At 47.5% G+C, this 26,031-nt stretch overlaps 3 protein-coding genes across 3 annotated transcripts in view; 1 reads left to right on the top strand and 2 right to left on the bottom strand.

Annotated features, from left to right (window-relative positions):
• Nucleotides 1-1,451: 1,451 nt before the first annotated feature.
• On the top strand, nt 1,452-6,528 carry elmod2 (ELMO/CED-12 domain containing 2). The gene is made up of 9 exons (XM_083692884.1): nt 1,452-1,607; nt 2,687-2,834; nt 3,439-3,467; nt 3,882-3,982; nt 4,116-4,245; nt 4,714-4,847; nt 4,962-5,030; nt 5,259-5,392; nt 6,236-6,528. Exons 2-9 carry the CDS (start codon nt 2,690-2,692, stop codon nt 6,391-6,393), a joined length of 900 nt encoding a protein of 299 aa, XP_083549010.1. The 5' UTR covers nt 1,452-1,607; nt 2,687-2,689; the 3' UTR covers nt 6,394-6,528.
• Nucleotides 6,529-7,621: 1,093 nt separating this feature from the next.
• On the bottom strand, nt 7,622-13,394 carry ucp1 (uncoupling protein 1; the record flags this gene model as incomplete). The annotated part of the gene is made up of 6 exons (XM_083693246.1): nt 7,622-8,081; nt 8,382-8,562; nt 9,527-9,628; nt 10,405-10,602; nt 11,534-11,741; nt 13,269-13,394. The coding sequence occupies 6 exons, from the start codon at nt 13,392-13,394 to the stop codon at nt 7,967-7,969; spliced, it is 930 nt and encodes a 309-aa protein (XP_083549372.1). The 3' UTR covers nt 7,622-7,966.
• A 3,687-nt stretch (nt 13,395-17,081) lies between these two features.
• tbc1d9 (TBC1 domain family, member 9 (with GRAM domain)) overlaps nt 17,082-26,031 on the bottom strand; it is a 28,983-nt gene continuing 20,033 nt past the window's right edge. The window contains exons 11-22 of the mRNA XM_083692616.1: nt 25,926-26,031; nt 25,670-25,787; nt 25,144-25,429; nt 24,570-24,699; nt 23,862-23,960; nt 23,595-23,663; nt 22,145-22,385; nt 21,596-21,661; nt 20,832-20,918; nt 20,616-20,684; nt 19,485-19,588; nt 17,082-19,207 (exon numbers count right to left, since the gene is read on the bottom strand). The exon at nt 25,926-26,031 is cut by the window's right edge and continues 109 nt beyond it. Of these exons, the coding sequence (XP_083548742.1) occupies nt 18,371-19,207; nt 19,485-19,588; nt 20,616-20,684; nt 20,832-20,918; nt 21,596-21,661; nt 22,145-22,385; nt 23,595-23,663; nt 23,862-23,960; nt 24,570-24,699; nt 25,144-25,429; nt 25,670-25,787; nt 25,926-26,031 (2,212 nt within the window). The 3' untranslated portion in view covers nt 17,082-18,370. The remainder of the gene's footprint in view (nt 19,208-19,484; nt 19,589-20,615; nt 20,685-20,831; nt 20,919-21,595; nt 21,662-22,144; nt 22,386-23,594; nt 23,664-23,861; nt 23,961-24,569; nt 24,700-25,143; nt 25,430-25,669; nt 25,788-25,925) is intronic.

Raw genomic sequence — 26,031 nt, 5'->3', positions numbered from 1 at the left:
TACTACGTGCCGTTGGTGTACAGCACGTTAATGGTGTGATTAGCATCACAAGATGGATAAACATTTGCATAGGTTTTGGATCCATCAATGCATTGATTTTGTATATTGTGGCAAGTTTAATAATAATAATAATAAAAAAGGTAAAATAATTGCATATTAATGCACATTTTTATTTGATTTTGCAAGTTAGAGTTTAGCTCATCTGATACAGTACATTGCAATTATATTTCAGTTAGGGATGAACAACGTTCTTTTTGTGTTGGTAAGGTATTTTCCATACTTACAGTATGTAACATGCAATCTGCATCCTCTTGTGGTTTGTATAGAAAATACATCAGATTATTGACATGGACTTATTCAATGTCATTTTGATTAGGTACTTCATGGTTTGGGGGCTTTTCTAAGCTCCAGATAGCCCAGAATAAATTGATAAGGCCAGTACGGAGTCAGGTACCCACATAGGCAGGAGCTGCTTTCAGAAGCTCACCTGGCTGCCTGTTGAGGCTAGGGTGTCCCAGATTAGGCTTGGTTTGGTTTATAGGATTATTTATGTATTTGACTAATTACTGTTCCCATGTCAGAGATGCACATGACCACAACACCAGAGCTGGTGTTGCTCATGTGTGTGTGTGTGTGTGTGTACAAGTTTGGGAGTATGGCTGGGAAAAGCACATTGTTGTATTCAGGAACCTCTGAATAGATGAGCAGCCTTTACCCATAAAAAATCCTCACTATTCAGATTTAAAGAGGTTAAGAACTGTCTCATGAGTTGGGTGCCCTCATGATTGATTCCTCCTGCTGATTCGATGTAAACTGTAAATAATTCAACAGAAGTGTTTTTTCTCTATTTTTGTGTGTTCTCTCTCTTACTTTCCATTCTGTAATTATCTGCGTTGGCAATTTTACAGAGCCATATTGCCTTACTGAAGACCACAATGGAAATAAGTATTGGACGTAATTGTGTAATATCCTCTATGGTTTGTACTCGTGTCACGGAGGCTAGGTTTGTATTTGGATGTGTCCTTTGTGTCAAATGGTCAAATAAACTAAACTAAGTTGAATACCTATTTTTGGCCTCGAACAAAAGCACCATGTGGGTCTCCGAATACCAAGAACCATTAACACACACACTCTCACAGATAAGACTCGGGTAACATTTGAATGACAACACACAAGACACTAGAAAGGGCTAGTGAGGTGAGGTATCAATCATTATTGCCCTGCTTGGTACCACAATATTATGCAAATATGACCTTTTTCAGACAGTGGGGGAAGTCTGTGCCATGCCAAAACCTGTCTTTATATGTGATGATATGAACTACTGTATTCAGTTTGGGATAAACCTCCAGCCGAGGCAGTAGGGGGCGGTATACCAACAGTTGCGGCGACACATAGTGGCAGAGAGTCCAATTTCCCAGAAGAAGCGCTTCGAGATCTCTATGCTTTTGGTTAGCAACAGAAACATCCTTTCTTGCTTTTCAAACTGGACATTGGGCAATCTGTCTATCCTAGGCACAGTTAAACGGCCAGCTAAGGACGTCTTCTTTTTGGTGTCTTCGCTCAAAATAAAGGATACATTTCTGACAAACACCAGCTGATTGCTCGAGGTAAATCCTGAAAATCTTGTTGTGACAGCTGGCTAATAGTTAGCTAGCTAGCCAGCCACAAAGCCAAGTTGAGACAGTTAGCTAGGTGGCTATACGGCTAGCTAGACCCATGCCCTGTCAATCAGTAGCGACTAGTCTCATCATATTTAGCCAGCGTTGCGAGCATCATTTCATTGATATCTGGAGCTTAGGCCTGTTAGGTCATTTGCAGACAAAATGATTGACCTAACTCAGTTAGTTTGCTAGCTACAATGTTTTTTCATCACAGTAATATTGAACACAGTACAACATATATACTCACAATTTGAATACAGTGGGGATGTACAGCTCCTCCGTTAGACAGCCAGCCATCTGTTGAATGCAGGCAGTTGGTTGATCAAATAGGTTCTGCTTGCCTGTCAGATAAGTAGCTGAACAAATTGTGTTTTTCTTTAACAACAAGCCACTTGCCACTGTCCTTCTGCCTTTTGGATCACATCATATTCAACTATGTATAGCGACAGCAGCTAACATTTGCTTGTCACTGCCAGCTGCCAAACAATAGCAGCTTGTTTTCTTGCCAAACAAAAGCCCCATCTGAATAAAGCACCTGCCTGCCCCTGACAAGTAGCTGCTAGCTCCAAACAACAACATGCTTAGAGTCAGACCCAGATAGCATTATCACTAATACTGCATTATCACTAATGCTGCATTATCTTTGCACTAAGTTATACAATGTCTGTTGCCAGGGACTTGAGCAAACCGACAGTATCTGAATTAGGAGATATAGTTCTTATCAAATCACTCCTTATTGAATGGCGAATGATTTGTATTTCGGGAAGTCATGCAGTTTGTACTTAAACAGATGGCTTGTTCTTGCGTGCATAAAGGACAAATGCATCGTCTTCTCGGGAGTTCAGGGGGACCCTGTACTGAGTGGATGTGGTTTAAAGTCAGTTTAGCAGCTCAGACATGGTTAACAACTGTCTTGACTGGATGGCTTCACATAGGTATTTTACAATGAAACCCAATAGTTGTTTTCTATTCGGGAACCGTGCCTGACCTGTATTGTCTTGTTCCCTGTTGTTTTGTGATTGTAGAACATGCTGGGGTGTATCTGGCAGTACTTTTACACGTCCTTCCTTAGATACTGGCTGAAGTGGTTCATCAGACATGCGACAGGGAAATGCGAGCTGCAGAGGATATGCGCCCAGTACAAGCCTGGGGCCTCCAGGACAACAAGAGCAGGTGAGAAGGGGACGATTGCTTCATCTCCAGAAGTGCGCATTTGTGTTGGTGTGGTTGTGTTGTGTTGTGTTGGTTGTGTTGGTGTGGTTGTGTTGTGTTGTGTTGGTTGTGTTGGTGTGGTTGTGTTGTGTTGTGTTGGTTGTGTTGGTGTGGTTGTGTTGTGTTGTGTTGGTGTGGTTGTGTTGTGTTTTGATGGTGTTGTGTTGTTGTGTTGTGGTGTCGTGCATTTCCCCCCCACATGCATTGAAAAGCATAGGCATGGTTTCCGCCACCTCACGTATACCAGTGCATTCCTAACCCTAACCCTAAAAATCCACGTTGGAGGTTGCACAAGTGAACACTTCAGGAGAAGGGTGGAGAACCAAGACGAAGCAGCACCTCGGCCTAATTCCAGAAAATTGCTGACCAAGCCTTACGTGTCGCCACCGTTGTGCAATATGAGCTCCTTTGGAACATTTTAACCTTTCAAAAAAGAGATATTTGCTATTTGTTTTTTATGTCCCATGCACCAACCTCACCAAGTCAATTTCCTGTATGTGCAAATATACTTGGCCACATAAAAGAATTCTGATTCTGATTCTGAATTGTTTGTCCCCTAATTCAGAGTACTCTCTCCGATCCTCAAAAAGTAAGGTAAGCAATCACTACTTACAGCCATTCATTCTCCAGACATTTTTGCATTCTTATCTGGTTGGTCAATTTTAACATATCCTGGCTTATCATGTAGGCCGAGGCCAATCAGTCATTATCAAGCAATGTGTTGTCCCCACTTAAGAAATCTATTGATCACTACTGGCCTAATTTTCGTTCTGGTCCCTGCGAAGCACATTCCAATAGCAGGGCTATCTATAGAAAACCCTGGGAAGTATTGAATCATTCATATAGAGGGACTGGGTAGCTTTGGATGAAGCAGTCATGTAACATGTAGCTCATCATGTTTACACTCTTTCCTCCTCTATGTCCTCCTCTCTGTCCCTGATCCCACCACCCCTCTCCCTCCCCTCTCCCTCCCTTCCTCTCCCTCCCTTCCTCTCTCCCTCCCTCCAGGTCTTAAGAGCAGCTGTGGACGTCGAGGAGGAGGATCGTGTGGAGGAGTGTGTGGATCGAATCATGAAGGAGAAGAACGCCAAAGCGCAGAGAGATCCCACGTAAGTCTTCAAAAGACGCCTTCAGCCATTTCCACCAACGGTTTCCAGTCACTTAAACACATTCCATACTGGTTATTTTGTGTTTTTTTAAAAGTATTTTTGATGTTTGCCTCGTGCGTGTGTTTGGTCCTAGGTTTAAGATGAATCTCCACGTATGTTTACTACAAATAACGGGATACAGGAAGCTGTTCACCTCAGTGGAAGAGTTAAGGAAGGAGGTTTATGACTCGGATAAAGTGCAGCATGAGGATATGCTCTTGAAGGTACTACGGCTGTTTAATGTCATTGTCATGAATCTATGCATTTTGAGAGACCATTTAGTTTATATTTTAAAGGGCAGTGGGCAGTCCACTGTCCTCTCATATTTATTATTATTATTTCTATATGTATATTTATTCCTAAATTCAGGAGGATTGAGAGTGAAGGGTATAGAGATAAGGATCATAGTATAGAACGTGGCGAAATCAAGACTTAAGCAGGAATGGTTCCTCAGCGGTGGGGAGACGTGTGATTAGCAGGCGGGGGACCTGACTGTTGCACCTCGCTTCCTTACTGAGACATTTTTATATGGATTTTTGGATCGGCTATTGGGAATTACAGAACGGCAAACAGACAGAAGATCAAGACAATATTCCATACCGTATATGCAGTTAAATGTATGCTTTGTTGAATGTATGTGTGTAGAGTATGAGTTGTTTTTTTAACTGGTGTGTTTACCTCCGACTCCCCAGTTGTGGGACCTATTGATGCCAACAACCAAACTGGACTCCAGGGTCACCAAACAGTGGCGTGACATTGGTTTCCAAGGCGACGACCCCAAGACTGACTTCAGGGGAATGGGCATGTTGGGCCTGACCAACCTCGTGTGAGTTATCTTCTTCTCCAGTGACACAACATTTACTGTACGTGACGTTGAAAGTTAATGTTTTGTTAATGTGTTGAACTGTTCATTCAATTGTTTCTATTTGGTTTACCGCAGTTTCTTCAGTGAGAACTACACAGAGGAGGCTCGCCAGGTGCTCTCCCACGCTAACCACCCTAAACTGGGGTAAACCTTCCTTCCATCCCTTAAGAAAAACGCTGACCAGACATTTTAACTCTGGATCGCGTCCGTCAGCTACGGTGTCACACGACATTTTCGTTCCCTGCCACTACCAGCCAATCACAAGGACTGTCGTCGTACCCCATCTCAAATATCGACGTATTAAAAGACAGATGAGATTTTGACTCAGACTTCCTGTGCTCTCTCGTTGATTGACCTTGTCATGTGTTCCAGATATTCGTATGCCATCGTGGGGATCAACCTGACAGAGATGGCCTACAGTTTACTGAAGAGTGGGGTTCTGAAGCCCCACTTCTACAACACCGCCCCGCGGACTCCCCAACTGCAGCACTTCCACCAGCTATACTGTGAGTGAACCGGGGGAGGCTGGTGGAGGTAGAAGTCGGAGGACGGGGCTCATTGTAATGAATGGAATGTTGCCGGAATGGTGCCCAACGTGTGTCTCCTCATTCCATTCCGTGCATCACAATGAGCCCATCCTCCAGTTTCTACCTCCACCAGCCTCCCTGGTGGACATATACTCATAACTCATTACAGCTGTTGCGAATCAGTCGTCAGTAAACCTACAACTGTCACAGCCGTTTGTGTCCAGCAGCAAGCGCAGGCTAGCTAGGCTGTCGGCAGTCTGAACTGCATGTAGGAAAATGAGAATGTGAGACATTCACTGTGCGTTTCTGTCATGATGCCCACAGAGAGAGGCAGTCCGTTCTTACCTGCATCTAGCTCCTGTCCTTGTACCGGCAGTGCAGTGTAACATCTTGGTCAGCCGGGTCTTACGTTCAATCTTTTAGTTTTTGGTTCAAAGTTGAGGTAAAAAAAAAAATAATAATAACAAAAAAAGAAACATAATAACATCTACAGGGGGCATCTGCCCCGCATTTCATGTCCATAGTTGTCCAAATAGCACTTTCCATTAGCCAAACAAAAGGTTATAATCCCCCGCCTCATGGCAGGTGGGTGTCCAGGCCAGACTGAATAGAGAGCCAGGGCCACACCCTTCCCCTTTTCATAAACTCAGACAGGAAGTACCTACCTCCTGACAGGGTGTAACTTCTGAGCAACACCGCCCTCTGCCCCACTGTGCTGCAGCCATGGATACAACCCCTAAACCTCATTGCCATGGACACAACCCCTAAACCTCATTGCCATGGACACAACCCCTAAACCTCATTGTCCTGTTGCCTCCTCAGGTTACCTGGTGTACGAGTTTGATAAATTCTGGGTGGAGGAGGAACCGGAGAGCATCATGGAGTTCAACCACTACAGGGAAAAGTTCCACGACAAAGTCAAGAACCAGCTGGTGGATCCAAACGTTGCCCTCACGTTGACGGTCAACTCCAAGAAGTAACGGACCGAGTGAGAACGGACGGTCTGGGACCACCTCAGCATGCCAGTGTTCCTCCCACCTTTCATTGAACTTAACCCCTTGTTTTGTTTTATCTCTAGACCCAATCAACACACTTGGATTTGTTTTCCTTTCACAGTCGTAGTTCTAGAAGCTTTAGAACGGTAGAACCAGAGACTTGAACCCTATACCTCAAATAATGATGACCATTCCAAACTCTCAGTAAATGTCAATAAAGGTGGAATGAGAAATAAGGTTACCGACCGTCGTGGTTTGTGCTGTAGTCGACGGTTCGTGCACTTTTCAGCGGACTGGGGAAGGAATTGCACACTTGAGATAGTCTTAGACTAGAGTTGTGGAGAGTAATATTAAAACTAGCTGGTGACTAGGTTTGGACTTATTTAACAATGTCAAGAGCTATCTCGCGTGTATATATTTATATATATAACGATGCCTACTCGTTCTCTTATTTGTACCTCTGCTCAGGAATTCAATATTTATGTCCAGAGAAAGAGAGAAACATTTTATAGGATGAATAAAATAAGGAATACGTTGTGTTATCATGTCTGATGCTCAGTTGTGTTGTAACCGCAGACGATGGAAGCTCTGTGCATGTTTTAATGCGTTTCTATGGATACCATCATTGTCATCACTACATGTCACTAGGTAGCGCTCCGATCCTAATGGTTGTGTAATTACCACTGGTTCTGCATCCCACCGCTCCGCCCTTCTCCTGAACCAATGTATGCAATTGTGCACTTCCCCAACATGGATTTAAAAGCATAGGATTGGTCAAAGCATGGGCCCCTAAACCAATCAATTCCCTTTTAAAATCCCTGTTGGCGGAGTGCACAAGTACATACTTTCGGGATAAGGGTGGGGAAATGGGACATAGACTTGTACGGTTTTGTGTGCACTAAAGCTGACTTTGTAGTCTTTGTCTGTTATTTATACAGTATGCAGTGTTCTGCTTTTGAAGATGATTTGTAATTTTTGTAGACCCAATACGGATTCCTATATAATGACTGATAATGACTGATAACATGCCCAATGTTAATAAATTGAACCTCTGGTGTGAAGTTTTGAGGTGTGTGTGTGTGTGTGAATACATACAATAAACACAGACAAACAAAGCAAGTGACTAATTTATAGTTCAATGTATATCATGTACTTAAATATGTTTTTTTTTATTAAGCATTTTACCATGTTAAGTATGTGAGGGTCATTCGTACAATAAGGAAGAGGAACCACACTGTATCACACATTAGGTCAGGCAGTATTGCTGAAAAGCACCTGTGCAGCCAGGTCAAAAATAAATATAAAAAACGCAGGAAAACATTTCTCCCATTTTCTCCAATACAATATGTTCAACATAATCCACACTCCTTTTTTTAGCAAAGGATAATACATCATCATCACGTTTAGATAGCTGAACGCAAATCATTTTCACCTTCACTCAGAACAGGACGAGGACACTGCGGGTCAGTGTCCAGAGGGTCCCTCTCCGTCACGCATCCCACTCACGACGGCTTGTTTCTCAGTCCATCCATCCAGAACCTTCTTTGCTATTGACAGCCTAACCGGTCTCCTCATACTTCTTCTTGGTGACCATCATGGCCCTCTTGAGCTGCTCGAACGACACAAACATCACCACATTCCAGGAGCCCAGCCTCAGGAAGGACGGCACAAACCTACAGGGGGCAGGAGAGGACAACATGCATGTTTAGTTGGCCTCCTTGGGAATTGAGTCTCTGTAAAAATGTCTTTCGTCTGGCAAATTGCAGATTACAGAAGTAGTACGTTTTAAAAGGACAGGTCCTTTGAGAAAACGCAAAAACAACAACATCTGCCGCAAAGTATTGATGTGAATCCTAAAATGTGAAATAAAACTATATCTATCCAACTGCCGCGTTGCATCAGAAGACAAAAAGACCTGTTTGTACAGTGTGTGTGTGTGTGTGTGTGTGTGTGTGTTATGTGTGCGTCCTCACCCTTTGTAGAAGGCTGTGGGACCCTCTTTAGTGGCCATGGTCCAGGCACAGTTGATGGCACTCTTATACTGGCCCGGCGGCGAGTTCATGTACCGCGTCTTCACCACGTCCACCGGAGAGGCAATCACCGTGGTTACGAAACCGGCGCCGAACGCAGACGCAAAATGACACGGCAGGTTGTCTGAGGGGAAAGCAGAGCCATTTTGATTTTAAAACATAGTGACAAACATTGTGACAAAGATATCCAATGGCAAAGTCATAAACCAGATAAATACTAAAGCACTAAAGTTAATATTCAACGCAATATATTCCTAGATGTCCCTTGGCCGAACCATATGGGAAATCATCTCTCTTTTTAACTGCATGCCGCTATCTTGTGAATGGTGCAATAAAAATTTCCATTACATAAATCGTGCATTCACTATGCATAGCTGTTCCACTATTACCTTCTGTTATCATGGTTTCCAGTACAAAAGAGCGAAAGGGTGTGTGAAAATCTGTCCAATCAGCTGTCTGTTTGCGATGGTGTGTGTGTATGTGTGTGTGTGTGTGTGTGTGTGTGTGTGTGTGTGCGTGTGCATATATATGCGTGTGTGTGTGTGCATGCGTGTGTGCATATACACTGTTGTTGCTGACCATGTGCATCTCTTTATGGCCACAATTGACCCATCTTCTAATGGCTACTTCCAGCATAATAATGCACCATGTCACAAAGCAAAAGTCATCTCAAACTGGTTTCATGAACGTGACAATGAGTTCAGTGTTCTTCAGCGGCCTTCCCAGTCACCGGATCTGAATCCAATAGAACACCTTTGGAATGCGGTAGAACGGGAGATTCACAGCTTGAAAGTGCACCTGGAAAAATCTGCAGGAATTGCGTGACGCAATCAGAATCTCAAAGGAATGTTTCCAACATCTTGTGGAATCAACGCCATGAAGAATTGAGGCTGTTTTGAGAGCAAAGGGAGGCCCTACCCAGTATTAGTATAGTGTTCCTAATAAAGGGAGGCCCTACCCAGTATTAGTATAGTGTTCCTAATAAAGGGAGGCCCTACCCAGTATTAGTATAGTGTTCCTAATAAAGTGTCCAGTGAGTGTATGTACAGTTTGTGTGTGTTTGTGTGTGTTTGTGTGCCCTCACTCACCTGACAAGAGGTTGTGTTTGAGGATGGCCTCCTTGATGAGGTCATAGGTCACCAGCTCTGTGCAGTTGACCAGTGCGTTCCTGGTGATGTTGGGGAGTGTGCCTGAGGCAAACAAGCGGACAGGTTGGTTAGTAAGGCAATTCATTATTCTATAACTAGTACTGTACACTAGTACTGTCATACTGTACACTAGTACTGTCATTCCCAATCACCAGAGCTATTAGAAAAATCTACGACATCCCGATGAGCCAACTTCATGTCACCCACAGTCTGTCCCACAGTATTTGTATTATTTGTATTTTGTATGCTGCATTGTGAAGGAACCGAGCCCAAGAACTTTACTCCCTGCACTCGTGTATTGAAACTTGAAACTTGGGTATCAGAACATTGGAGCATCTGCTCCAAGTCTCCAATGCATTTCTGTGTATGCAGGTTAAAGGTAATTTTCTATTCATTTCTGTGTATGCAGGTTAAAGGTAATTTTCTATTCATTTCTGTGTATGCAGCTTGAGTGTAAATATTCTAGGGACCTCGCAACCAAAATACGTCAGTGACGTACCTTCCCAGAGACCTTAGATGTGTGTGTGTGTGTGTGTGTGTGTGTGTCCAAACATACCTTCCCAGAGGCCTCGTGTGTGTGTGTGTGTGTGTGTGTGTGTGTTCAAACATATCTTTCCAGAGGCCTCATGTGTGCGCGCGTGTGTATATGTGTGTGTATATGTGTGTGTCCAAACATCCCTTTCCAGAGGCCTCATGTGTGCGCGTGTGTGTGCGTGCGTGAGCATGTGTGTGTGTCCAAACACATCTTTCCAGAGGCCTCATGTGTGCGCGCGTGTGTGTGTGTGTGTGCGCGCGAGTATGTGTGTCTCCAAACACACCTTTCCAGAGGCCTCTCATGCCCTCGTGTCTGAAGATGTTTTTGTAGGCCTGCATGGTTCCTGTGTAACGACGGGCCACTCCGTCCAGGTTCACCTGGGCCTGGAAGCGAACCTTCACCACGTCTGTGGGCTGGGCGAAGGACACGGCCATGGCCCCCGTGGTGCAGCCGGCCAGGATACGCACTCCTATGCCTGTGTCTGAGGGGGGGGAGGAGAGGGAGAACAGAGGGGGGGGGGGGGGGGGGGCAGAGGTATGGGAGGCAGGGGTAGGGTGAGGGGCAAAGGTGGAGGTAGGGGAGGCAGGGGTAGGGTGAGGGGCAAAGGTGGAGGTAGGGGAGGCAGGGGTAGGGTGAGGGGCAAAGGTGGAGATAGGGGAGGCAGGGGTAGGGTGAGGGGCAAAGGTGGAGGTAGGGGAGGCAGGGGTAGGGTGAGGGGCAAAGGTGGAGGTAGGGGAGGCAAACACACAGGGGTTGAGGGATCACATGAGGAGACTGTAGGGTCAGAGAACAAGGCAAGGGGCGGTGCAGCCGACACGAGGTTTATTATGTTCCTCTTGCACTGATTGAGGTACAGTACAGGTCAGCTTCTAAGCTTCTGCCGAGATCAACAATCGATTATATACTGAATGGATCAACCATGTTTCATATAGAAATGAGCTTTAGTTCGTGTGGTTGTATGGAAACATTCATCACACAAACTTTTTGTACTCAAGACAGGAGTGAAGGGTAAGTGCGTACGTTGCGTCATACACCGTCTCTGAATTTAACAGCGGAGAATTAAATAAGAGCATTAGCCCGTAGCTTCCCTAACTACCTATCTTCCGTCGTAGATTGAAGACCCATCTCTTCAGGTTAGATCTTAACTGTCCCTCCTCAAGACCTCTTCCTCCCCACTACCCCCCTGTGCAAGTTTCTCCACTGTAAATAAATAAATAAAAAATATAGCTTTTTTTTTTTTTTTTTTTTTTTTAAACATAGCCTGCCAATTGCCCCTGGTCCTAGCATAGATTACTTTTTCTGATGATGACTGATATATAAATGATTCACTTTGTCGCGTTGGATAAAGGCGTCTGCTCAATGCCATGAATGTAAAATGTAAATCCCTCTCTCTCTCTCATGTTGCCACTTACGCTCCTTGCCGCCGGTGTAGAAGTTCTTGACGTTGTCGTATAGGCCGATCCTGATGGAGGCGAAGCAGGCTTGTCTCTGCAGGCCTGCCACCAGGCCGTTGTAGAGGGAACGTGGCCCCTCGGTCCGTATCATGGTCGTGATGGTCCCAAACACCCCCTTGTAGCGGATCCCCTTCATAGCCTCCGACGCCACCCTCTCGCCCTGGATCTAGGGGGTCCGCCACACAACAGCATGCGTTCAACACGGAACCGACCAGGTATTACGTGAACACACTCACAATATCTTCCCAATGGGACCATACATACTGAGAAGTATGCACTCACTGCAATCTAAGTCGCTTTGGATAAAAGCGTCAGCTAAATGGCATATGTTATTAATGTCAAGGTGAGAACTCCAGATTTCAAGACTAAATATATAAGCAAAGCACCCACGAGTAACCGCAATAGCCAACTTTACACCAGTTCTAGGAGCGATCATGAAAGCCATTATGTAATTCATGAAAAAAAAAAAAAAAAACGAATTTGACAGTAAACATTGGAGATAATCACATACAAGTCTGTCCTGTACAGCAGGCAGGAGGGAGCAGCTAAGGAGCTGTCGGATAGAGGAGGCAGATAGGGGAGCAGCTAGATAGAGGAGCAGCTAGATAGAGGAGCAGCTAGATAGAGGAGGTAGATAGAGGAGCAGCTAGATAGAGGAGGCAGATAGGGGAGCAGCTAGATAGAGGAGCAGCTAGATAGAGGAGCAGCTAGATAGAGGAGCAGCTAGATAGAGGAGGCAGACAGGGGAGCAGCTAGATAGAGGAGCAGCTAGATAGAGGAGCAGCTAGATAGAGGAGCAGCTAGATAGAGGAGGCAGACAGGGGAGCAGCTAGATAGAGGAGGTAGATAGAGGAGCAGCTAGATAGATGAGGTAGATAGAGGAGCAGCTAGATAGATGAGGTAGATAGAGGAGGCAGACAGGGGAGCAGCGAGGGAGAGGAGGTAGATAGAGGAGCAGCTAGATAGAGCAGCAGCTAGATAGAGGAGGTAGATAGAGGAGCAGCTAGATAGAGGAGCAGCTAGATAGAGGAGCAGCTAGATAGATGAGGTAGATAGAGGAGCAGCTAGATAGAGGAGCAGCTAGATAGAGGAGGTAGATAGAGGAGCAGCTAGATAGAGGAGGTAGATAGAGGAGCAGCTAGATAGAGGAGCAGCTAGATAGAGGAGGCAGACAGGGGAGCAGCTAGATAGAGGAGGCAGACAGGGGAGCAGCGAGGGAGAGGAGGCAGACAGGGGAGCAGCGAGGGAGGTGTTGGATAGAGGAGGCAGACAGGGGAGCAGCGAGGGAGCTGTTGGATAGAGGAGGCAGACAGGGGAGCAACGAGGGAGGTGTTGGATAGAGGAGGCAGACAGGGGAGCAGCGAGGGAGGTGTTGGATAGAGGAGGCAGACAGGGGAGCAGCGAGGGAGCTGTTGGATAGAGGAGGCAGACAGGGGAGCAGCGAGGGAGGTGTTGGATAGAGGAGGCAGACAGGGGAGCAGCGAGGGAGCTGTTGGATAGAGGAGGCAGACAGGGGAGCAACGAGGGAGGTGTTGGATAGAGGAGGCAGACAGGGGAGCAGCGAGGGAGGTGTTGGATAGAGGAGGCAGACAGGGGAGCAGCGAGGGAGCTGTTGGATAGAGGAGGCAGACAGGGGAGCAACGAGGGAGGTGTTGGATAGAGGAGGCAGACAGGGGAGCAGCGAGGGAGGTACCTGCAGTCTGACTTTGGCCGTGTCCAGAGGGAAGGTGACAAGGTCAGCGATGCAGGCTGCTGCCCCGGCGCTCGCCATCTTCACCCCCAGGGGAGGGGGCACGTCGGACGGCTTCAGGCCAACCATGGTGCCCACTACAGGGGGAGAGAAAGAGAGAGGGGGTGGGGGGGGGGGGGGGGTTGAGAGAGAGAGAGAGAGAGAGAGAGGGGGGGGGTGGGGGGGGGGGGGTGAGAGAGAGAGAGAGTGGGGGGGTGGTGAGAGAGAGAGTGGGGGTGGGGGGGGTGAGAGAGAGAGAGAGTGAGGGGGGGTGTGGGGTGAGAGAGAGAGAGAGAGAGGGGGTGGGGGTGAGAGAGAGAGAGAGAGAGAGGTGTGGGGGGGGTGAGAGAGAGAGAGAGAGAGGGGGGGTGTGGGGGGGGGTGGTGAGAGAGAGAGAGGGGGGGTGTGAGAGAGAGAGAGAGAGAGAGAGAGGGGGGGTGTGAGAGAGAGAGAGAGAGAGAGAGGGGGGGTGTGAGAGAGAGAGAGAGAGAGAGAGAGAGAGGTGTGGTGAGAGAGAGAGAGAGAGAGAGAGGTGTGGTGAGAGAGAGAGAGAGAGAGAGAGGTGTGGTGAGAGAGAGAGAGAGAGAGAGAGAGAGAGAGAGAGAGGTTAGCTCCTCCACATCCTCTCTCAACATCCCGAGGTTCTCACACCATAGGCTGCTGAAGTTTAGGGAGAATTTAACACTTTTAACCCTTCACATTTAACCCTTAAAAGTCTAAATCAAAGGGGTAGCATTTCTCAAATACAGTATTGCATGTTCAATGTTCAGTAAATCTATGAATATAAATGTATAGCAATGAACACATTATTAACATATTACGTGCATCAATACAGATTCACTACAACAACCAATACAATTGACCACACCAAATAAATGAAAGGGAATTATTCCTGTTACTTACAGTGTAAATCCAAGGGATTCGATTCCTACAGGATTCTTGCTACTGTAGTTGTTGGTTTATCGTTGGATCAGAGAGAGTTGATAAATCCCAGGGGAGCCTAACTCTGGAGAAAGGAGTCCTGCATCTCTTTCTGTATTTATATGCTTTTGTGCTGACCTTTTTTTTTTTATGACATCCTTCAAAAGAGAGGCGTAAACTGTGTACCAGAGCACAGGCCAAATCAAAGTCCACTCACTGTCAGGGAAGTCAATGTCCAATGCATTGCTTGCCCCACACAACAGCACACATTTGGGGACAGAACCACATTCAGACTGTGCTCTCATGTCTGTATTACAACAGAATGGGTTATTCGTCGTTGCCACATCAAGATTGCTGTTACTATCAGCATGACAGTAGGCCTTCCACAGCACTGTCACAATGCCCTACCCAACATTGAGTAACTCCACTGTGCTAGATGGTCAAGATTGCTCATAACTGTATATTGTACTAATCACAATGGATAGTGCATTTGGGGATAAGCCCTAGGCCTATCTCTGCTGGTACAGGGCGAGAGTGTTTGCTTGGATATAATCATTTACTTAATTTCACTAGAAACCTGAGAAACGGCCTCTCTGCAGGAGTTTCACACACAGCCAGGAAATAACGGCCCTCAGCGGTAAGAGGCGGCCAATGGCAGCGAGGGTGTAGACGGCAGGGCTGAGGGTCGCAGATTGTGATTGGCTCCCGGACAGATGCCTCTGTGGTGTCACCGGCACAGCTGTTCCTAACACGACTGACCGGTGCGGTAATTGGCAGCAGTGCCATTGGCTGGCGATTGGGTTCATTTCTGTGTGCTTCGCTGAAGTTGCCCAATTTCTCAAAGATCATACGTCAATGCAATAAGGATGGTAAATGTCCAAGTCTGATAAAGGTTGTCGAAGGTATGCTGGGTCAACAGTGAGGTTGCCGGGGTGGGAGGGTAGTGACGTGAATCAGAGAGTAAAGGTCAACGGAGGATTGATAAGGGAATTGCCTCACTTGTGGTTTTACCACTCTTCAGCTCGGCTACGTAGAAGCATCGCTCCCCATTGTGTAATTAACAATAGCAACAATTGCTTCCAGATTCAGAAACTGCTGCTTTTGAGACGGCATCACCCCGACTCGTACGGCTGAACCTCAAAACTGCCCCCTGGATCCCTTGTGTCGCCTCTCCTCCCATCTCAAAGCCTGTTTGTTCTTTTACAAATGAAGGTTTAGTAAACGATCTCCCTCAAAACGCACCGGCGAAGGCTCCCCTCGCCTCCGACCTTCTCCTCCGATGCGTTCTGAGGAGGCGGCGAGGAATTCAAGAGAAACAGTTTTCGAGACTTGGCTGAACTTAGTTGTTGTTGTTGTTGTTGAGGTAGAGAAAAGGAGAAGACAACAGGTCAGATGTCGGTTTACATACGACCTATTAATGAGGACAAAAACAGATGTCATAAGATTGTGAGACAACAGCTTAAAAAAAAAGACATTGGCATTGGGTACACACCTGCATGAACAATGCTTGTCCAACACCATCTACGACAGGATCTGACTTGAAGTAAACCCCAAACTATCCTACAGGTGCTCATGCATAGCAAAAGCCAAGTTACTGTACACAGGCACGGGCTGTGGGAGGAACGGTCCAAAATAACTCCATAACACCCCATCATATAACACATTCACATTCATCATTTGAAGTGTCCTTGATGCTTAAAGGCCTTGGACAGAAGGATCCATCATCATTTAGGGGGACATGATGATGCCTTCTCTGGCACTGAGATAAGACATGTTGCCGGTGAGTGTACAGGCCATTTAGCTGACGCTTTTATCCAAAGCCACTTACATTGCAGTGAGAGCATACATTTCAGTATATATGGTCCCAGCAGGAATCAAACCCACAACCTAAGCGTTGTGAGTTGTCTACCAGCTGAGCCATGGCATATACATGTTGCGTAACCACTGTGAGTGAGGGAGGGGGCAGGGAGTGACGTACTAATACACCAGTTACAACTAGATATCAGCTGCCTCTCCATTCAGCCTGTGACCATCGCTACCCAGGGACGTGGATTAATCAATAGCTGTGCACCGGTATGAACTCTGGGAACGGCTGCTGGAACACAAACTCTGGACAGAGCCCCAGTGGAAGGGCATACTCCCAGGGCAAGCTCTGATTGGTCGTAGTCAGACACACCTCCAAGGTGTAGAGAGAGAGAGAGAGAGAGAAAGAGAGCAATGTAGAGAGAGAGAGAGAGTTGTAGAGAGAGAAAGAGAAAGAGAGAGAGAAAGAGAGAGAGAGAGAGAGAGAGAGAGAGAGAAAGAAAGAGAGAGAGAGAGAGAGAAAGAGAGAGCAATGTAGAGAGAGAGAGAGAGGGGTGTAGAGAGAGAGAGAGCAGTGGAGAGAGAGAGAATCTGAGGGAGAGGGGGAGATATCACCAAACACCAATATTTATTGTGACAAAGTCTGATTCTTCTTTTACAAGTCTCCCACTATGGACGTCACACTCGGTGTGCTCCATTGTCAGATGACGAGAAATGCCGCTGTAACCCCTCCCCTCTCATAACCTGACACACACACCAGACCCCAGGGCACCAGCACAGCAGCAGCTCTTTGCACAACACCATCCATCAATCTACATTATTAAAAAAAACACAAAAAAACCTGATTCCACAGATACACAATAACCATGACCTGATGACCAACCAGAGAAAACGCACTGCACTATGGCAGACTCAGCTGTGACACAAGGAGGTGAACATTCTCCATTTCACCACCAGAGGGAGATCTGTCTCCATCCTGAGGAGCACAGATATAAGCGTTGACACCATTGAATCACATGTATAAAGACGCTTGGAGGCATTTATATTATGTAGCATAGGATGTTTCCCTCTATAGTTTTAATTAGTTGAAGTGGTACACGACACTTAAAAATCATGAGCCATGTACAACAGGACACTTAAAACCATTCACGTCGGAGCAAAAATAAAAAAACAGCAGCAATACAAATATACAGAGCAAAAAGGTAAAAACGTTTTTTTTTTAACTTTTTTGTTTTTTTAACTTTTTTGTTTTTCTTTAAGAACAGCTTTTGGTTTGTGTAGAGGAGACAATTCGAACATGAGTGGCAGAAAGGCAAGCAGAACACATGCAAGTGGAGGGATAAATAAAAAGACAAAATTGTAAACTTTTTTTCAGATAAAATCAAATAAAGTGCAGGTGCTCTTTTAGGTCAAGAGACGGCGAGCAGAAACGTTCAGTAATGTTAGCTACCACACACAAAACCTGTGAAGTGTTAAACGTAGTGACTTTGAAGAAGTATACATCTCATGTCAGAAACGGTTTTTCACCATCACTTTAAGTTCTGTATTTCTAGTCCAGTGCAAAGTGTGGGTTGTCTTTAAACAGCCTCATCCACTTCGTAATTCTCACACGGTAATTTAAGGACGAAGGCTAAGAGAAGTTACCTGACTGACCCATTAGATTCTAGTGTGAATTACCGGCTAACAGATTAGCAGCAGTTAATCTCGAGCTTCACCAGAGCAGGGTCATTTGATGAATTAGCCGCTAAGGGGTTAGCGCCGGGAGAACCTTTGTGAAATGTTAGTCTACCATGATTAGAGTCCTCAGAAACTGGGATAGCCTACTCCAGAGCTGGGTAGGATGGACCTGTACAGAGACCAAAACACCATGATACATAGTCTTACTGGATTAGAGATAATTAGTAGCATGTTCGAATACTCGACCTTATATAAAGTACAGCAAGCTCAGCTAATACATGTACAGTTACACTACGGCTCTGCCTGAATTCCTTCTAGAGGTCAACGTTCCAAACCCTTCTTTGTCCTTCCTGGTACGTCCCTATTGGCTGGGCAGAATCCTCTGGTCTCTAGTAATAAAACAGGTCGTTCACACGTCTGATAAAATACATCGCTAATAGCAAGTTTTTAAAAGTATACATACAGTATCGTACACAGACAGTCGACGACCCGATTCCCACAGACTGCCATCCTGTTTCCCTCCCCACGCCCCCCAAAAAGTGGATAAGACATTTTTTACACGTTGTACATATACATGACAATAGTTAACTGTGTTTTCCCAAACAGCCTAGCCGCAGAACCAGAGTCTCTGTATAAAGTCTCTCTGTGTTTCCATTGAGGCGCAGTTACCCAGACAGGGAAATCTCATAGTCACTGACAGACAGCAGGGGGCGCCCTACTTTCCTCACATTCTTGGCATTGGTGATACGAGCCTCCACCTCCGCCGGCTTCTCGAAGTAGAGCACCAGGGCGTGCTCGGTGAGCACGGAGGCCAGGAACTGCTCGAAGGTGATGGCCCAGTCCTTATCTATGCTGGTGCTATGGGGGAGCCCACCTCCGCTGCGGGGCCCACCTCCGCCGCAGGGCCTGTTCCCACCTCCGCCGTGGGGCCCATTGCCACTGCGCACCAGGACAGTGTCGTCAGCGATGTCCTCGCACTGCAGCTTGTCGTCGAGCTCGTGGGAGCCGGCGCTGAGGACCGAGTAGGACGACATTGACGTGTCGTCTTTGGTCTCGTCGTCCGAAATCAACATGGCCGACGAGGTGCCTGTGTCCTTAGGGGACGAGTCCTCCAGTTTAATATCCTCCATGGAGGGCAGCTGTTCTCCGTCTCTCTTCTCCGGGCCGCACGGCCTCGGCTGGCTCTCCTCCAGGCCCCCAGAGAGACAGCCGTCCCCTTGGCCCCTCTGCTGGAACAGACTCCCAGGATTGGAACCTGTGGTTGGACTGGTGGGTTTGGTCCCCCTGACCTCTTCCTCTGGGTCCTGGTCCCCCTCCTGGTCCTGGTCCTGGTCTGGGTCCTGGTCCTGGTCCTTGCCCGGGGGGCAGCAGAAGAGCTTGCCCACCTCACCCATCTCCAGCAGCAGGCTAGTGACAGTGGCTGTGGCGTGGTACAGCTCCTGCTCCAGAGGGTCCTCGCTGAACATGTTGTAGAGGGTCTTACACAGCTCAATGAACTGGCTCTGTCAGAGAGAGAGAGAGAGAGAGAGAGAGAGAAAGAGAGAGCGAGCAAGAGAGCGAGAGAGAGGTTACTCTGGGTTACCAATTAGTCTAATATCAGAAAAGACCTCTCGGCAGAATGCAACTACGATACGATAATCCTCTCCTTTGCACACCCTGCCGACGTTCCGATGATTTTCAACCCCTTGAATACCCCACCAGCCAAGAAAAGGGTAGAACCCCCGGGTTCCGTTTGGGTCACGGTACCAATACCAGCAGAGCGGTCGTAGCGGTCCTTACCTGGTTGAGTTTGGGCAGGTCCTTCATGTTCTCCAGCTTGGACCTGGTCTCCTGGTTCCAGAGGCGTAGGTAATGGCGGTAGTCTGGAGTGTGGAGCTTCTTCACTGTAACAACAACAACAACAACAACAACAACAGCCACCACAAGATGGCCGTTAGAAACCAGCGCAGAGCTCAGCGGAAAGGACGAGTGTGTTGTCACCAAGGATATCGAGTTCCATAATGATTAACAAGAACAATTATATATGCCTGCGTTCCGTGGGAACATTTGACATGTGACACGGTATCTACAGTAAAAAACCCCTAAAAAAAACAGTTGATGACATGGAAATCTCATTCCTGGAAAACGCACAGAGCATGTACTAACTGAATTAAAACTGATTCAAAATGTCAGTTTGATGACAATCGAGAATGTATGCCTCAAGGAAATGTGCTCCTCAGAAGGCAACAGTGTGTACTGTATTACACATGATTTTATCATCATGCCAGCAAGAGATAGCCCTCGTAAAGCAGCAAAGAAACCTCTGTTTTCTGTAGTTCCGTTCTTCAAGTCACTGGTGATTGAGTTTAACATCCAGAGATAGTGTGTGTGTGTGTGTGTGTGTGGTTCTGTTCTTCGGGTCATTGAGTTTAACATCCAGAGATGGTGTGTGTGTGTGTGTATGTGTGTGTGTGTGTCTGTGTATGTGTGTGTGTGTGTGTGTGTAGTTCTATTCTTCAGGTCATTGAGTTTAACATCCATAGATTGTGTGTGTGTGTGTGTGTGTGTGCGCACACACGCACGCACCACGGACAATCCATCCGTTTCACCAATTAAGCGTGACTTTCATCATGGGCTGTCCTTACATTAGTTAGACTAATTTCCCTCAGAATAGCCTAATGGTAGTTTCACGCAATACAGATTCTCCCCAATCAATTGGCTACACCGTTACTTTTCGCATCTTAGCTGTGGAATTGGAAAACGTCAACAAGAAGACTGCAACCTCCAACAATGAGCAGTGTTATTTGTCCCAAAACAGACTGTAGGCCGAGTGAGTTTTGATCTTAAACGCAGGGTTGTTTCAGCATGTAAGAAGCATGGAGAGAGGTAACAATGGATGCCAGTGCAGCATCTTTTTTTAGCAACACACACCTTTGTCAGTCTTGAACGTAACCCTGACGAAGCCATCGTCCTTCTCGCTCTTGCACTTAGGATCATGCCCTAGAGGGAGGGGGAGAGGGCAAAGGTCAGAGGTCACAGTCAAAGGGCAACCGTGTGACTGAAATGGATATGTGTGTGAAAGGAGTGTGAATGTGTGTGACTGTGTGCGTGTGTGTGTGTGTGTGTGTGTGTCTCTCGTAACCTTACCATTGGACGTTTCGGGGGTGATGTCCTCAAAGAAGTACTGGGTCGCCTCGAAGGCCGAGTCTGGCTCCTCCTGTTCAGGGATCACCTCTGGAGGGCGCAAGAGAGCGCGATCATCACATCTGAGTCTTGTCAATGTGTATTATCATATTATATAAGCATATTATATATTATTACCTCTCATAAGGGATTTTTAACAATTGGAAATAGCTCTCGACACTAAACACTGGGCCAGGGTCAATGTTTCGATCCAAGTTGACAGGCAAAGGCAGACTGCAAAACCATAGGATTTTGAGAATCAAAAACAAGAGTTGTTTCAAGCTTTTCATTTCCCTCTACGTTTAGCTAGAGAGCCACAGACTGAGAGGCATTTAAAGCAGCCAAAGAGTTAACATGCCGGGTGTGTCTCTCCTTCCCTCTCAGGGGGGAGCGTGCGCGCGCGCACACACACACCTAACAACAAGGGGAGTCTTGAGAAGGGAAGCAGCGGTGCTCTATATGACCAGTCAAGCGAGGCAGAGAGAACAAAACAAGCCGCCATCCTCTCTCGTTTCTGCTTCTCTGCCACGGCTCTTTCCTGCACAGTAGATCAACACACACACACACCCCCCCCCTCTACACTCTCGGTCTCATCTGACCAGTTCATGCAAGCGCACACACACACACACACACACACACACACACACACACACACACTTCCCTCTAGACTCTCGGTCTCATCTGACCAGTTCATGCAAGCACACGCACACACACACACACACACTTACCAGGTATCACGTGCATCTTATACAGAAGTTTCAGTTTCTCAATCAGGTCCCCATGACACAGAACACCTGAAACACACATCACAGACCTCATCCTTCCAATCACAGACCTCATCCTTCCACACACGCTGGTACCTTCAGGCAGAACTGTAAAACTACAAAGTCTCTCTTCATGTGATCTGACATTGCATTACATTGACGCGTTGCCTTACGTACTGCCTACAAAGTGGTTCATCCGCTTACTGTACACTTAGCCAGGATGAATGAATGGATGAGTACTTAATATTAATCCACAATGAAGCATTGGGAGCAGCTACAAAGGACCTAAATATTTCAGGTCACGTCACGCTTGAAGAGTCATGATGAGTCATCATGACATGAATCACGGAGAGTCATTCCTATGACAATCAAAAGGTAACAAAAGACACTGCCACGGACTATACACACACAGAGCTGACAGTGTCTTTCTGTACCTTTTGATTGTATTATCCATCTCACACACACACACACACACAAATACACACACCCCTCCCCTTCCAAACCCCAACTCACTGAGTCCGTTGATGAACTCCCTGAAGTTGATGAGCTGGTGTCCTTTGTGGTCAAGCAGCCTGAAGAAGCGCAGGGCCAGGCTGTCCGCGTGGACGCCGCAGGCCCAGGGGAAGAGCAGCGCGAACAGCCCCTTGAACTGCTCCAGGTCGATGCGGTACTGCTCCAGGTAGGGCAGGCTGGGGTCGTGGCGCTCTGTGGGAGCACTGGTGCCTCCCCAGTAGCAGCTGGTCAAGTGCTCCGCCTGGGGGGGAGGAGGAGGAGGAGGGGGGGGGGGGGGGGACAGTGAGCCAAGAATGTGTTGAATGGACGTACCAGAGGGTCTGTTTTGTACTGCTACCACGATATCTCAGTGTATACCAGGTCTGTGCTGTGCCCGCTGTAAAGCTGTAAAGTTTAAGTTTAGTTTTTTCCTAATCCAAGGGCAAAGAGATTCTGAAATAAAGTGGACTGACAGGGATCCTGATCGTATTAGCATGATGCGTTGTGACAATCACCTACGGCATCTCTTATGTAACCTCGTTGTGGTCAGGCTTGTCTAGTTCAGAAAGCCTGGGGAAATCGTTAGCAGAAAGTAGCTACAAAGCGAAGGGGTGGAAATCCGTTTGAAATGAGTGAGGCCTCGCGACCAAACCAATCAAATACCTTTCACGGGCGGAGCAAAAAACTAAATACATCTCTCCCATCGCTCCGTCCAGTTCAATCCTATCCAACGGCTACTCAGAAATTCTCCAGACCTCCTAAAAGAGGTGAAAACAAGGTGACTTGGAGGCGTGGCCACGTTAGACTATAACGGATGTAACAGCTTTTCTTTAACCATGTGACCTCGACCATGGGAAGCAACTTCACTATCATTATCATCATGATAATCATTCGTTATCATTATCACCATGATAATCATTCGGTATCATTCGTTATCATTATCATCATGGTAATCATTCGTTACCATTATCATCATGATAACCGTTCGTTATCATTATCATCATGATAATCATTCGTTACCATTATCATCATGATAAAGCGTGTCTTTTTGACCATGTCTTTTAACAGGGCTGGGCAGTAAGCATATGTAGGCATGCTGATAGATAAAGGGAAAGGGGGAGGGGGAGGGGGAGAGAGAGAGAGAGGGAGAGAGAGAGAGAGAGAGAGAGAGGGAGAGAGAGAGAGAGAGAGAGAGGGAGAGAGAGAGAGAGAGGGGAAAGTGCTGTTGCCAGGGTTTTAGCTCAGTGTGACTCCACAGATATCCGCTGCCTGCTTGAATTACAGCACATAATTCAGCGTTGCCGTGGCAGCAGGGCACTGCGTGAGAACAGCGAGAAACGAGAGACCTCGCCAGAAGACAGGAGCTTGGCCGAGCAAAGGCCGTGACAGGCGGACGCAGGCTCCTCCGTGTCCCAATTGGCTAGAGGGGAGTTCCTCCAGCGTCCTATTGGCCCGTTTGGCTGTCGCTCACCTTGAACAGGACGTAGAGCTCCTCCAGTTCGTCGATGCTGAAGGCCGTCTCTGTCACGATGGTTCTGACCTGCCGAGAACAGGAAGGAGAGGGGCTCTCACCAGCGTCTACACCCAGACTCATTAAAAAAAAACTCATGACTCCCAAATCAAACCAAACGAAAAGTCACACTCAAAACAGCTCTTATATCAAGACCAATCGGCTGTAAAAGAGAGTGTGTGTGTGTGTGTGTGTGAGAGAGAGAGAGAGCGAGGGGAGGGTCTTTACCACGTTGCGTTTGGTGGTGTCCTCGATGGTCTGGATCACCCTCAGCCTCTGTTTGAAGCGCATCTGTTCGATCACGTCTGCCCGGATAGAGCCAAACTTCTGCCAGCGGGGGAGAGAGAGAGAGAGGAGGAGAGAGAGAGAGGGGGAGAGAAGGATAAAGAGATAAACAGAGAGAGAGAGAAGAGAGAGGTGGGGGGGGGAGAGAAAGAAAGACAGGGGGAAAGAGAGTGAGAGAGAGTTACCCATTAGTCTAATATCGGTCAACACAGCGTTTCTGCGGTTCAGGGATTAACATCAGCAAGAAGGGAGGTTCACTGGATACAGGCACAGAGCCAGGGACCAGTAAATAGACCTCTGCATAATACATGGAGGCATAACAAACATGATGTACCAAGTATTTCAACAGAGCCCTGACACAGCATTCTACTGGGTGGCCAGAGAAGTTAGTTTGGCACCGGTTACGTCAGAAGATCCAGGAGGCAAGCAAAACACAGAGTCTAGTAGATACATAATGATCCTATTCAGTGGACGGACAGAGGGATGGACAGACAGACAGACGGATGGACAGACACAGACAGACAGACGGATGGTCAGACAAACAGACAGACGGACGGACAGACAGACAGACAGACAGACAGACAGACGGACAGACGGACAGACGGAGGGACGGAGGGACGGAGGGACGGAGGGACGGACAGACAGACCCACCTCGTAGGAGCTGCGGACCAGTTTGAAGATGTCCACCTCGGGGTGAGGCTCCCCGTCATCTGTCAGCAGGGAGTGGAGGTGGGGAATGGGGGGCAGGGTGCTGTCCTTGTTGGTCACGCTGTCCAGGTACCTACACACACACACACACACACACACGGATGGACGCAGTCAGACAAGAGTCTCAGACAGACATGCATCATGTATTGTTGGACAGATATAACATATATACACGTATTATATACATACAGTAGGTACAGTAATGTATATAATACAGTATGTATTATAGAACAGATGCTGCATGGTCTGCTCTACTGCCACTTCATATTCCAAGTGCTCCATTAAAGTCCCAGCTGTAAACACACACACGCGCACGCGCACACACACCACTGGTATTGTAGTCAGGTGGCATCCCATCACCTCACACAGAGCAATACACACACACGCACACACACACACACACACACACACACACACACACACACACACACACCACTGGTATTGTAGTCAGGTGGCATCCCATCACCTCACACAGAGCAATACACACACACACACACACACGCACACACACACACACCTGCCCAGCACGGTCAAGGCCTCCCCGTCGTCCTTGCAGCAGAGCAGCTGGTGGATGTTGGCGTGCAGCACGGACAGCGCCAGCTGGAAGATGACCTTGATGCCCTCGTAGAAGAAGCAGTCCACCACCACCACGGCGCTCTCGAAGGGCATGACGCTGAGGAACAGGGTGAGGAACCAGGACAGGGAGATGGTGGAGATCACGCCCAGGTCCTGCATGCAGTCGTACAGCTGGGGCACGTACGCCCTGGCCAGCTCCTCAAACACACCCTGGTCCACCAGAGCTCCTGGGGAGGGGGGGGGAGGGGGGGGGGGGGGTGGAGGGTCAGAGAGAGTGAGTTACTCTACGTGCAAATAGAGAGAGAGAGAGAGAGAGATATGCAAACAGAGAGAAGGACACACACATTTGTACCCTGGTGTTGTAAGAGTTGTAGTAGTAGTAGAGAGGCCGCATCTACACACACACACACGTACCCTGGTGTTGTAACAGTAAGGCAGCATCTACACACACACACACACACACTGACCTACGACCCTGGTGTTGTAGTAGTCCGGCAGCATCCTCTCACAGAGAGCCACCAGCAGCCAGAAGGCCTCCTCCTCTTTGGCATACAGCAGCAGCACCGACGTCACGATGTTCATCGCCTGGAGGGGACGGGAACCTAGATTAGGGTTCTCCCGGGGGCAGTCAGGACAGAGATAGAAGTGGCACACCGTGCGTGTGTCTGTGTGTGTGTGTGTGTGTGTGCATGCGTGCGTGTGTGTGTGCGCGTGCGTGCGTACCTGGCAGTAGCCTATGTTGGGGTTTCTGAAGGCGTAGGCGGTGAGCACCCTCCGCAGGGCGGCGATGCCCATCTCGTTCTGGAAGGCCGGGTGCTCGGGGAGCGAG

Source organism: Argentina silus (assembly GCF_951799395.1).
Source record: "Argentina silus genome assembly, chromosome: 21".
Taxonomy (NCBI): Eukaryota; Metazoa; Chordata; class Actinopteri; order Argentiniformes; family Argentinidae; genus Argentina; species Argentina silus.
Note: the sequence above shows the minus strand (reverse complement) of the source record. Positions and strands in the feature narration are given on the sequence as shown.

What these genes read in the sequence shown, in the direction of transcription:
- elmod2 (XM_083692884.1), top strand. Translation starts at nt 2,690, where the DNA reads ATGCTGGGGTGTATCTGGCAGTACTTTTACACGTCCTTCCTTAGATAC. An exon ending in TCCGATCCTCAAAAAGTAAG is followed by an intron (nt 3,468 to 3,881) that starts GTAAGCAATCAC and finishes CCCTCCCTCCAG; the next exon opens with GTCTTAAGAGCAGCTGTGGA. An exon ending in ATGAGGATATGCTCTTGAAG is followed by an intron (nt 4,246 to 4,713) that starts GTACTACGGCTG and finishes CCGACTCCCCAG; the next exon opens with TTGTGGGACCTATTGATGCC.